The 12,292-nt window shown below is 35.2% G+C and overlaps 1 protein-coding gene across 2 annotated transcripts in view; it reads right to left on the bottom strand.

The window, feature by feature from the left end:
* KIF6 (kinesin family member 6) overlaps window positions 1-12,292 on the bottom strand; it is a 466,898-nt gene that overhangs the window by 29,672 nt on the left and 424,934 nt on the right. For both annotated transcript variants that reach the window (XM_074311016.1, XM_074311015.1), the window contains exons 17-18: window positions 8,835-8,919; window positions 7,401-7,536 (exon numbers count right to left, since the gene is read on the bottom strand). In XM_074311016.1, coding sequence (XP_074167117.1) covers window positions 7,401-7,536; window positions 8,835-8,919 — 221 coding nt within the window. The remainder of the gene's footprint in view (window positions 1-7,400; window positions 7,537-8,834; window positions 8,920-12,292) is intronic.

Raw genomic sequence — 12,292 nt, 5'->3', positions numbered from 1 at the left:
ATTAGCATCACAGCACTTCATACAATTCCTGGCACATAGCAGATGATGTTTATCAAAATTAATCTCAATAGTAATTCTTTCTATATTGTACCTACTCTACATGGTATCCATCATGATGAGTGTATGTGGACAATTTTCTCTCCTCTTTTTTTAAAGTTTAAAATCTTTTTTGATTGGATTTGCAAAACTCCTTATAAATAAATTCTTACTAGCCTTTGTAAAGTGCTCTTTTTCTATAATTTCTATAATTCCTGTTTTAAGACATGACCTAAAATGTCAATGTTCATTTTCAACTACTCAAATCTGTTTTGCTATTCTGAATCTTTTTGCCTTTTTTAGTCAGCAGCGATGCACCACATAGAATTCTAATATTTAAAATTTTTTACTCTAGCCTTCCTAATTTTTGGTAATGTTTTCTGAGTTCCTCCCATCTATTTGAGTCTACACAAGTCATCAGAAATTAGTTTTAGTGTTATATTAGGAAGATATGGCCTCTCTATTGTTGCTATCAGTTTAATAAAATAATTCAATGTACTTCAGTAGAAAGTCACCAACCACCATTCTTCTCTTCTTCCTCTAAGCTTTACTGGATGAACAGTTCCTGAAGGCCAAAAAGATGGTTCCTCCACAAGGTTTCTATCCAGCTGTCTCATTTTCCCCCTTTAGTTTCAATTGTTTAGTGTTCCTTTCTTCCTCCTTTGCATCATATTACTATTGTTTGTACTTTGTTTTCAAAGAGGACCAATGATATCATGATATTAGAGTAAAATAGTGGATGATGACTTGTACATGAATTAGATTGAAGTACACAAAATTATCAACCTCACTTCCTCTTCCACAGTCATCAAGTCCAATCACAAGACAAGTGTCAGGACAACTTACAAAAGCCTGGGATGCAGTGGATGATCTTGGAGTCTTCAATGTCTGGCCAAGCTCTAAGTATTTCACAAAGCCAACTTTAGTCATCTTCATGGATTTTGGAACAAATTATTCTCATTTTCCCATTCCACTGGGGGAAATCTTAACATACTTGGGGGTAGAAATCTCTCTAACTCACCAATGAGTTTGAGGCTCATTGATTATCCTCAGTCTGGTTTAGCCAATCTTTATTCCATCCTTCAACTTTCTGATACTGATTAATTTCATCCTCTTCAGATCGTTTCTCTTGTTGTATTTTTACACTGAAACCTGTCTTCTGATTTTCAAAAAATCATAATTGTAGAGGGGGGGGAAAAACCTCAGGGCCTTATAAGTCAATTTTAATTTTAATGTAGCTTCCATTTTAATTTTTTGTCAATTAGTTAGCATTATTTTTCCTTCCATTTCTACTTCTTAAAACAAAACTCTTACAGAACATACATATTCAACCACAACAAATTCTTACATTGGCCATGTCCAAAAGTATTTATCTCATGCTGTACTTGGAATCTGTCTGCTTGGAGATGGGTAGCACACTTCATTATTAGACCTCTGGAATCATTGTTGGCCACTTGATTAAATTTCTTAAGTTTTTATTTCAGCTGAGGCATAATAAAATTTGCTCCTGAGCCTTATTTTAACTCTGTGTAAATATTTATTTTGAGTGTGTTTCTTGTGAACAATATATTTTTGGATCTTGGGTGAGTTCATCCCATTTACAGTTATGATTATTAATTGTATATTTCCTTTTATCCTATTTTATTACATTTCCTTTGTTTCCCACCTCCTGTTTATAAAGAAGAGGATGGTGACAAAGAATGAGTAAGCTCAGCATCAGTGTTCTAATCAGTGTAATCTGCTTCTGTTCTCTTTCCCTTTCCCATAGCCCAATAGCAGATTCTTATCCTTTCTTTCAAATCTCTCTTTTAAATCCACTTTATTAATTAGATTGCTTAAGCTAATCTTTCCCTTACTATCCCATCCCTCTTAGTTTTCCCTTCCCTTTCTATTCTTTGCCTCTTGTTTCAATATTAAGAATAATATGTATTTTTAGACCCAATTGTATGTTGCATGTGTGAGTATTCTTCCTTCCTTTGACAAGCTCAGATTAGAGTGCGACTCATGTCATTTGTATCTTTCCCCTACTTCTTTTCTTCTCCATTATATACAATTGCCAATTATGTGAGATAATTTTCTCTTATAACTCTTCTCCTTATATTCCCTACCATTTATTCCTCTTCTCCTCCCTTTCCATTCTTTAAGATGACCAAACAAAACAGAAGCCCCTCTCCCAAATCCTCCTTCTAATTGGACTCTCTCTATGATCACTGATGAAGACAAGAGTTCTGAGGAGATACATGCATTATCTCTTTATGCTATTTTTCTTATTTAGTCCATTATGATTGTTCATGTTTACCTTTTTACATTTTTCTTGACTCCTATGTTTGTATTTCAAAATTTTTATGCATCTGGTCTTTTGATCAGGAATGCTCGCCTCTATTTCATTAAAAATCCATTTTCCCCCCTACAGAATTATACACAGGTTTGTTGGGCAAGTTATTTTTGATAGCAAGTCTGTATCTTTTGGCTTCTAGGATATTGTTTCTAAGTTGTTTTCTCCATTCACTGGTGACTTATAAATCTTGTGTGATATTGACCATAGTTCTTTAGTACTTGAATTCTTACTTTCTGCTGCTTGGAGTAGCTTTTTGTTTTTCCCTTTAATCTGAGAGTTCTGTATTTTTGCTATAATATTCTTGCGAAGTTTTCATTTCAGGGTTTCTTTTAGGTATCGATTGGTGTATTTTTCTATTTCCTTTTTGTTCTTTGTTTCAGAGAGAGATATGGGCTGCTTTATGATTTCTTGGAATATGAGGGCTGAGCTCCTTTTCTGATCATACCTTTCAGACAGTCAATCAATTATTAAATTATCTTTTCTCAACCTGTTTTTCAGGTCAGTTGTTTTTCCTATGAGAAACCTTATATTTTCTTTTATTTTTTAAAAAAAATCTTTTGATTTTGTTTTTGAGATATTTCTTCTTGTCTCATGGTTTAATTTTATTCTTATTTGGTCCATTTTAGTTTTCAGGGAGTTTATTGTTTCAGCAAAGTTTTGTACCTCTTGTGTCAAGTTGCTAAATTCCATTTCAATTTTTTTCTTCCATAGTTATTTCTTTTTCATTTTCCCCCTGTAATGCTTTTATTTAGAAAATAATTTTTAACTGTTTTAAAGTCCCTTATGGAATCTCTTCTGTAGATTCTAGTTAAATGTGTGCTCTGTGTTTTTCTTTGTAGTCATTCTCTTCTTCTAGGTTTGTATCTTTAGTGTATCTATAACTCTTCTTGGTGTAATTCTTTTTTTGTTTTATCATTTTCCCAACATATTTTCTGACTTCAGAATTTATGTTAGGTCTGGGCTCTATGAACTTCTGGAAGGATTAAGTGCATTGAACTTAGGTTCTTGTGATTCTTGTGCTGTTGCTTTCTTGGGGCTTGTGTTAGTCCAGACTCTCTTGGGTACCTAACAATTTCTAGTGCCTTCAAAGTGATTTGATCCAGGGAAATGTCTGGTTGCTGCCAATCAGCTCTGAGGCCTCTAAATTCTTGATATGAATTTGAGTCTAACAGCACACCTATAGGCTTGTCTCTGCTTGGGTAAAATCTGAGTAGATTGCTTCTGAATCTAGCTACTATAAATTGGCTAAAAAGCTTCATTGGTTCAGAGTGACAGAACTGTGGGCTCCTCCTTTGTCTGAGTTTCCCATCTGGTTATAGACAGGCTTCGGAGGAGGTTGAAGACTGGAACTGAGATCCTTGCTCAGTTGCCATCTTCTGAAGCTTTGCTTAGTACATAGCCTGGGACCCTTTATCATATCTGATCCTAGAAAGCAATCTCTAGCTGCCAGTACCTTCCTCAATTCACCCAGAGCTGTGACCAGGAACTTAGGTAGTGACAGATGCCATTTGGTACCTGTTCTTGTATTCTGTACAAAGTTAGGTCTTTCTATGTAGTTTTGGGATCTCTTCTTTTTTTTTAACTTCAAAGTTTTAATGTTGTTGAGTTTAAAAGAACAAGAGGTGCATTTGTAAAAATATCAGACATGTTATATAGATAGTGAACTTAACTTTGTTATTCTATTTGACCCAAAGTACACTAACATTATAGAGTACAATTATTGATGAATTGGAAATGTGCTAATCATATTAAAATTGTACAAGGATGGAATGGTATTAAAACTATGTTTTGATTGATGTGGAGCACTCCTCATGAAGGAACTCATTGAAATAATGAAGATCACCATTAGGTCTGCAATTTATAACAATAAAGAATTGCCCCAAATTTTAAAAGAGGAAGTGAGACTTGTCCAGTGCCCTTGTAGTAGTTCAGTCATTTTCAAGGCATATCCAATTCTTCATGATCCCATTTAGTATTTTCTTGGCAAAGATACTGGAGTGGTTTGCCATTTGCTTTTCTAGCTCATTTTGTCAATGAGGAATTGAGGCAGACAGAGTTGAGTGATTTCCAGGGTCACACAAATAATGAGTCTCTTAGGCTGGATTTCATCTCATGTCCTCCTGTCTCCAAGTCTCATACTCTATTTACTGCACCACCTAACTGTCCTGCCCAGTGTTTGGGACCTCTTCTTGTCCAGTATACAGCTCATTTCTCTTTTAGTCCTTATGTTGAAATGTTCCTCATGATTGTTCCTAGCTGGACCCATTCCCAAGTATCCCCAGATCTCTCTCTCTCTCTGTGTTCTTATGCCATTCTTGTCTAGAAAAATAACTCACTCTGACTTTTCCTTGGATTTTACAGTCAAGATGGTCCTTTTTCTAGATCTTGGTGGAAGAATTATGGGAAAGATCTTGGCTGTACTTTTTCCTTCCACTATTCTACCATTTCAGTTCTTTAATTAACTCCATTATTTTAAAGAGATGGAAACTGAGGCCAAGGGAGGTTTCATTATGTGACACCAATAGTAAATGTCAGTCTTAAGATTTCAACCTAGGTCCTCCTACTAGAGAGTCCTTCCACTGCGTCTCTCACCTTTTTGAAGCCATAAAGCTTGCAGATGTTATCCTAGACCTCTTTCGAAAATCTTCCTTTCTAAGAGAAAGGCTAAGCTATATTCAAGCATAGATATTAATCACTTTATGGTGATGGAAATATGAATATTGTATGTTTAATGTAGGATACCCTTATCTGTACAAATCTAATCAGTTCAAAAACTGTGGTGCTTTAAAGTTGTCAAACCTTTTTATTTATATTATTTAATTTGAGCCATCATGATTGTTAAAAGATGATTAAATTATTTGTTTTTATGGATTTTTGGTAGGTTTTATGCTCTAATAAATGATAATTTTCTTTGTGTGTGTGTGCAAATGTGCAAATATTCACCTGAGAATAGGTATATTTTTTCTATTCTCCTTTAATAGTCTCTAAAGGGCTATTATGTACAGATCCTTCATTTCTTTTCTTTTTGTTTACTTGTTGATTCAATTGACCTATGTCTGAGAAGGGACAAATTGAGGATCCCTACTATTAATATAACTAACCTGCCAGATTTTTTTTTAGGGATCAAATCAGATAATATTTGTAAAGTCCTGTAGTACTCTTCAGTTCCTGGACTATCCAAGTATTCCTGTTGCATGTTTTTGCCCCACCATCATGTCCTGGTGTAATCGAATGCAAAGATTTTATGAGATTTGGTGCTAGAAATTCACATTGAAGGTAATTCAAATAAAATGTTATGTTGGGGGTGGGTCTAGGACAAAATCCAGGAGGTTGCACATGGGGGTGGAAGGTATTGACTTTTCTGTTCTAGAAGAATAAACATGTGTTTGGAACCATTAGGCAGGATGACACAGAGGATAGAGTATAAAACTTAAAATGAATTCTACTTGTGACATTTACTAGTTGGAGACAATTACCTAACCTCTCTGAGCCTTGCCTTCCTCATCTGTAAAACTCACACGATTGTTGTGAGGCTCAAATAAATAATCTAAACAAAAAGGTTTGACAACTTTAAAGCACTATAGAAATGTCAGTTATTATTAATAAAGATTCCAGTCCCAACTTTAGAACTGATTAGTTTTGTATTCTTGGGCAGTTACTTAACTTCCTTGGTCCTTAGTTCCTTCCCTTCAGTATTAAATAGGATTAATATGTCTTATCTATCTCATAGGATTGTTGTGAGGATCAAATAAGAAAACATATGAGAAAAAAAGAAACTTAAAAGGATACTACAGATGACCAGTCTTCCCCATCTCTCCTTCCTCCTTCCCCTCAAATACCAACATAACTAAGATGTATATCCTCTGGGGTGCTGCCATAGCTCTCCACACAGAGTCTTTTAGACATTTTTAGAGCTCTATTCTAGTTTTAGGAACCCAAAATCCATCAGCAGTTGGGGCTATCTAGGGTTGCCTATTAACTTTAGAGCTTCAGGCCATAAGTCAAGGCTGAGCACTGAAATCAGAACCCTGCATACCAACTAGTTTGCTTTCCTGTTGTAAGATTCGCAGGACATGAGCTAAAAGGAATCTTAGAGATGGCCTAGTAGAACTTGTACCACTTGGGTTTTATCTGGTCCTTGATAAATGGTGGTACACCGTCTCCCAGGATAATATGTTTCAGGGTCTGGTTACTGGAGTTACTGAATTAAAATCCAACACACAGTAACCTCTCAGTGACTCAGGCAGCTCTGTGGCAGTATGTTAGGATGCATAGTGTTTGATGCATCAGCAGCTTTGTCTGACATGAGATAGAGGTTCTGGTCTTGGCTCTATTGGGGACTTTGTCTTTGGACAAATCATCTCATTTCTTTGGGTCACTTTGCTGTTTTGTAAAAGAAAAATGTTGGATAATATATGTATTCTCTAGCTACAAAATTCTTTACATCTGTGGAATTCAACATGGTGATATATCTGAAAATAACAACAAAACACAAGATGCAAAGAAACTCAAAGGTTAGATATATACACGCATAAATATGTGTGTGTATATATATGTTTTCACATATATACACATATATTTATATACTTATGCAAATACATGCACATGTTCTTACCACTCCACTGTTTAACACTAATACTAATTTGACAGTTTAATTTAGCATTTATGGCAGTCCTAGAAAGAATCATATGAGAAGTAATGGTGGCCCTTTTGATTTTTCAATTGTTTTCTGTGTACAAAATGCTTGTTAGCCACTGAAACAGTGAAGTGCTTGAGTGTTAACTTTCTGCACTCATCATTACTTTAAGAGAATAGCTTTTCCCCAGGCTATGAGAATTAAGAGTTACCAAGGGGTAGGAGACCTCTCTAGGTTTGTTCTTTTCCCAGGAAGGGTCAGTTTCTACATCTACACCCCCTGAAGTGAAGCTGAAAGCCATTTGCCCTCTGGAGGCTTCTCCTCCCAGCACTGCCCTGACATTTTTCTGACAAGTGGCTCAGGGGCTCAGGGGGGGTAGCTACAAGGTACCTGTAGATTTGCCGCCTCTTCTATCCACCAAACTTCAAACTCCTTTTTCAGTTTCACCTTGGCTTTCTCCATTAACAGCTGCAGGTGCTCGATTTCAACCTTTAGGCCTTTCAGGCGAGTGAACATATTTTTGTAGCTGTGGTGAAATGGAGAGGAATCAGTATGTTGGCTGCATCAAAAATCACCACCTAAGGGACCTGTGCCAACGTTCATTCCACTTGTCAGATCCCGGGGGAGCTGCCAGTACAGCTTGGTGCTTCAAAAGCAGAAGTACTCTTCACACTAGTGGAAGAACTTCTGTCGAATCTAAGTTTTTTCTCTGATGTCTGGGAATTCACAAAAAAATCTGAGCTGGTGAGGATAGACTATGGGGAAACAAATACAGACATCAGAGGCAGTTGGTTGAAAGCATGATAGAGAATCCAAGTGAGGTATTTTAGTACTGTGAGGAAGTGTGTGTGTATGTGTATGTGATGAATAGTTTTCTTCCTAATTTTATATATATATATGTGTGTGTGTGTGTGTGTGTGTGTGTGTGTGGTGATTGTTGCCCTGCCCCCTTTTTTCATTCTAGGGAAGACATTATCTATATTAATGCAAATGTGAATTTGGGGGTGCTAATATTACATAAAAGTAAAGTCATCCAACAAAAGACAAGGTAATCCTGGGGTGGACATATTGGAAACAAGAAGAATGACCAAAGGAAGACTGTAAGTGGAGGAGAAGAGATTGAGACAAGATGAATAGGCTAGAAAAAAGGTAATAAAAAGAAATTATGTGAAAGAAAAAAAAAAGATTGACTCAGTTGCTAAAGGGAAATCAGTAGTTCCTGAGCACTGAGCTGGGTTAAATGGCCCAGGAGAAGAGATAGATGGAATACTGGAAATTCTGCAGAGATGGTCCAAGGAGGAAAGCAGATTTTTTTTTAGTTATTAGGGACTGTTAGGGAACACAACTACATTCTGAATCTGAGGTATTTATACCAAAAAGGACTCTGTTTCTGGGATGAGCCTAATGAAACAGATCAGAACCAAAAAGCCAAACTTAAATACTAAACTGTCTATGCAGTTTAATACAGAAATCTAACTTCTATGAATAAGTCATATTCTTGTAATTGACTATCCAGGGCTATACTTTGACATTCCATACTCTCTAATAATGTAACTTCAGTGTCCTGAACAGTTGACTTGAAGTGTATTCTTATGATTCATTGTTACAGAAAGATATTATAGAATTCAAGGGGAAAAATATTGGGTTTTGAGGTCATTGTCAATCTCTTGCTCCCAGAGGTTACTTGTCTAGACCAGTGACAGACATGGGAACTTTTTGAGAGAATTCCTGGTAGTTTCATCACAGAGCATGAATGGTTTAATGAAATAGTACTATGTAACATTTCATTAAAGTTTATTGCCAATTTGTAGAATTAAGTGGTACCTTTTTTTTTCTTCTTCCATTTTTGAACGCAACTTCTCTTCCACTGGGTCTAATTCTTGGTCTCCAATTGCATTATCTGTAATACCTGTAATACCGGTCACAAGAAGAAGAAGAAAAAAAGAAAATATCTATATGGAACCAAAATGAATCAAAAACTTCCCGGTCAGGAAAACACCTTAGAGGGTCATTTGGCTTTTTCACTAATGAGCAGATAAACACAGGAATTGTGGGAGAAGCAGCACCTCCCACAACATGAATTGGCTCAGAATTCCTAAACTCAAGCAAACCATAATAAGCCTGAGCTTATCCCCAGTGGCAGGGATGAAAGGTGTGGGCCAGCCTATGAAAGAAGTATATTAAATGCCACTGAAACAGAAAGAAGAAATAGAGAAATAAATTACAAGCATAATAGGTATCGATACTTGCTATAGTAATGATAGAAATTTCCATACAGACATCAGAGGCAGTTGGTTGAAAGCATGATAGAGAATCCAAGTGAGGTATTTTAGTACTGTGAGGAAGTGTGTGTGTATGTGTATGTGATGAATAGTTTTCTTCCTAATTTTATCTCTCTCTCTCTCTCTCTCTCTCTCTCTCTCTCTCTTTATATATATATATATATATATATATATATATATATATATATATATATATATATATATTATATATGTGGTAATTGTTGCCCTGCCCCCTTTTTCATTCTAGGAAGACATTATCTATATTAATGCAAATGTGAATTTGGGGGTGCTAATATTACATAAAAGTAAAGTCATCCTACTGAGCTTCCCCTCTGCCAATAGTAGAGCAGCTTTCTTGACTTTCTTAGTGATGATTTAATTTTCCATTTAGAAAAAAATTACACAGTGTCCAAAACAACTGACAAACATGTAGGAGGAAAAGATATCATTGTGCTTAGTTTTTAAACTTTTTTTAATTAACAAGGACTAATTTTTCCCCTTTTATCTTCATAACTTTGAAAAAGAAAACAAAACATGTGACAAATTTGCACAGTCAACCACAACAAAGTCCCTTAATGATCATATCTAAAAATATGTGTCTCATTCGATAATCTTGAAGCCATCACCTCTTTATAAGGAGGTTATCATGGGTCCTCTGGACTTGTGACTGGTCACTAAATTGATCAGCATTCCTAAGTCTTTCAAACCTGTTCATTTTTATAATATTGTATAAATTATTCTCCTGATTCTGCCTACTTCAATATGTGTAAGCTCTTACAAATCTTCCCACATTTCCCTAAAACTGGCCTTTTTATCATTTTTTTATGATAAGACACTTCTGCATTAAATTAATACTCCTCTGATAATTTAACAATTGGGAGATGGCTTTTTATTCCTATACATTTAAACAATGTACTATATGTTTCAGAAATAAAATCTTTTCCAGGAGAACTAGATGCAAAGATTCTCTACCCCCATGCATGAATGCTTTCCCTTTTCATTTTAACTGATTTAGTTTTGTGTGTGTGTTGTGGGCAAAAGTTCTTCAATTTTATGTAATCAAAAATTGTCCATTTCATTTTCTGTAATCTTCTCTATTCTTCATTTATTCATGTACTTTCCTTCTATCCATAGCCTTTGAAAGGTAATTTCTTTCTTGCTTCTCTAATTTGTTTTTGATGTGACCTTTTATATCTGTCATGGAGCTTATCTTGGTATATGTTGTGAACTGTCAGTCCAAACCTAATTTATGCCAGTAGTTTTGTCAAATAATGTGAATTCTTACCTCATTATTTGGGGTCTTTGAGTTAATTAAATACTGGGTTTCAGTTTTTTTTTACTTGTTTGTTTTTTTGCACCTAATTTATTTTACTGAGAATGTTTCACTATCTAACAAATTATTTTCTCCTTTAATAATAGTAAAGCTAACGCATAACATTAAATTTAGATGTTTTTAAAGTACTGCAGAAATTTCACAAAAATAAAATAAAAATTGGGCCAGACTAATATAAACAGAGGTGATAATTTTGAGGGTATCAAAGCATCTTGGTTGTCAAGGTATCTATGGGGGAGAATTAAAAATGTTTGGAAAAATCTTGTACCCCATTCTTTTTTTCTTTAATATTTTTATTTCCCCCAGTTATATTTAAAACCATTTCTTACATTTGTTTTTAAAATTTTGGTTTCTAGATTCTCTTCCTTATTCCCAGACCTAGCCCTCATTAAGAAAGCTCATGTGAAGTTATGCAAAACATTTCCATGAAAGTCATCTTGTGAAAGAAAATTCCCCCCAAAAACCATAGATTCTCCTTCTAAAAACCCTCAAGAAAAATAAAGTACAAAGAAAAGAGAGAGAGTCTCATTCTGTATTCAGACACAATCAATTCTTTTTTCTGTGTATGGATAGGATTTTTCATAAGTCCTTCAGAGTTATCATGGATCATTGTACTGTTGAAAATAACAAAGTCATTCACAGCTGATCATTCCAGAACATTTCTATTACTGTGTACACAGTGCATTTCATTTCAGTTTTTTCTGAGAGCATCCTGCTCATCATTTCTCACAGAACAAAATATTCCATCATAATCACATACCACAATTTATTTAGCCATTCCCCAATTGATAATACCCTATTATTTTGAGTAAAAAAAGAAAGAAAAGCAAGAGTATACTGATTATTATTGATTCATATATTGGTTCTAGATAAAACCCTTTTAAAGATTAGATGCACACAGGAAAGGCATCTGGAAGGATTGAGAAGGGAGCATGAAAGAGTTCACAAACAACAATCTACAACAACTTATTTCTTCATACAGTTGTCCCATAATTGACTAAAAAATATAGATCCCACAGTGTTTATTTGTTGACTATATGAAAAGTATCCAGCATAGTGCATCTGGCATAAAATAGTTATGTAAGAAATGCTTATTGCTTGATTAAAACACACATATAGAGGAGAGAGAGAGAGAGAGAGAGAGAGAGAGAGAGAGAGAGAGAGAGAGAGAGAGAGAGAGAGACCCATAAGATCATAGGAGATTCCAGATCTAAAGCAGGAGGGACCGCAAAGACCATCCAGTCCAACCTTTTTTTTTTCCAGTAGAAAGGCTGTGACCTGTCCAGCTTCAGAGACAAGATTTGAACACAAAATCCTTGAAAATCCAGAGTGAGTGCTCTTTCTACTGTACCTCAGCTGCTTCCTCGTGAATATAACATCCTTGCAGTATGATGCAACAATGACAAAGAAGTCTAAGATAATGATAATCATGGAAAGAAAAGATAATGATGGTATGTAGTAAGTCCACCTTTGGAGGAAGTGCCCATGTCAATGAGATTGCAGATGCACTGAAACAAACAGATGCTCATGTGAGCATGAATACAATATGTTGAAATAAATTTCCTAACATCAGACTGATAAGGATAGGGTTTTCAAGCATAGAATTCTTTCCCTTCAAAGAGCTCACAGCACTTCCAAATGATTAATAATAATGATGTTCCAGATTT

The sequence above is a fragment of the Sminthopsis crassicaudata genome, chromosome 4 (genome assembly GCF_048593235.1).
Source record: "Sminthopsis crassicaudata isolate SCR6 chromosome 4, ASM4859323v1, whole genome shotgun sequence".
In the NCBI taxonomy this organism is placed as follows: domain Eukaryota; kingdom Metazoa; phylum Chordata; class Mammalia; order Dasyuromorphia; family Dasyuridae; genus Sminthopsis; species Sminthopsis crassicaudata.
The sequence above is the reverse complement of the archived record's forward strand: the minus strand, read 5'-3'. Positions and strand labels throughout refer to the sequence as shown.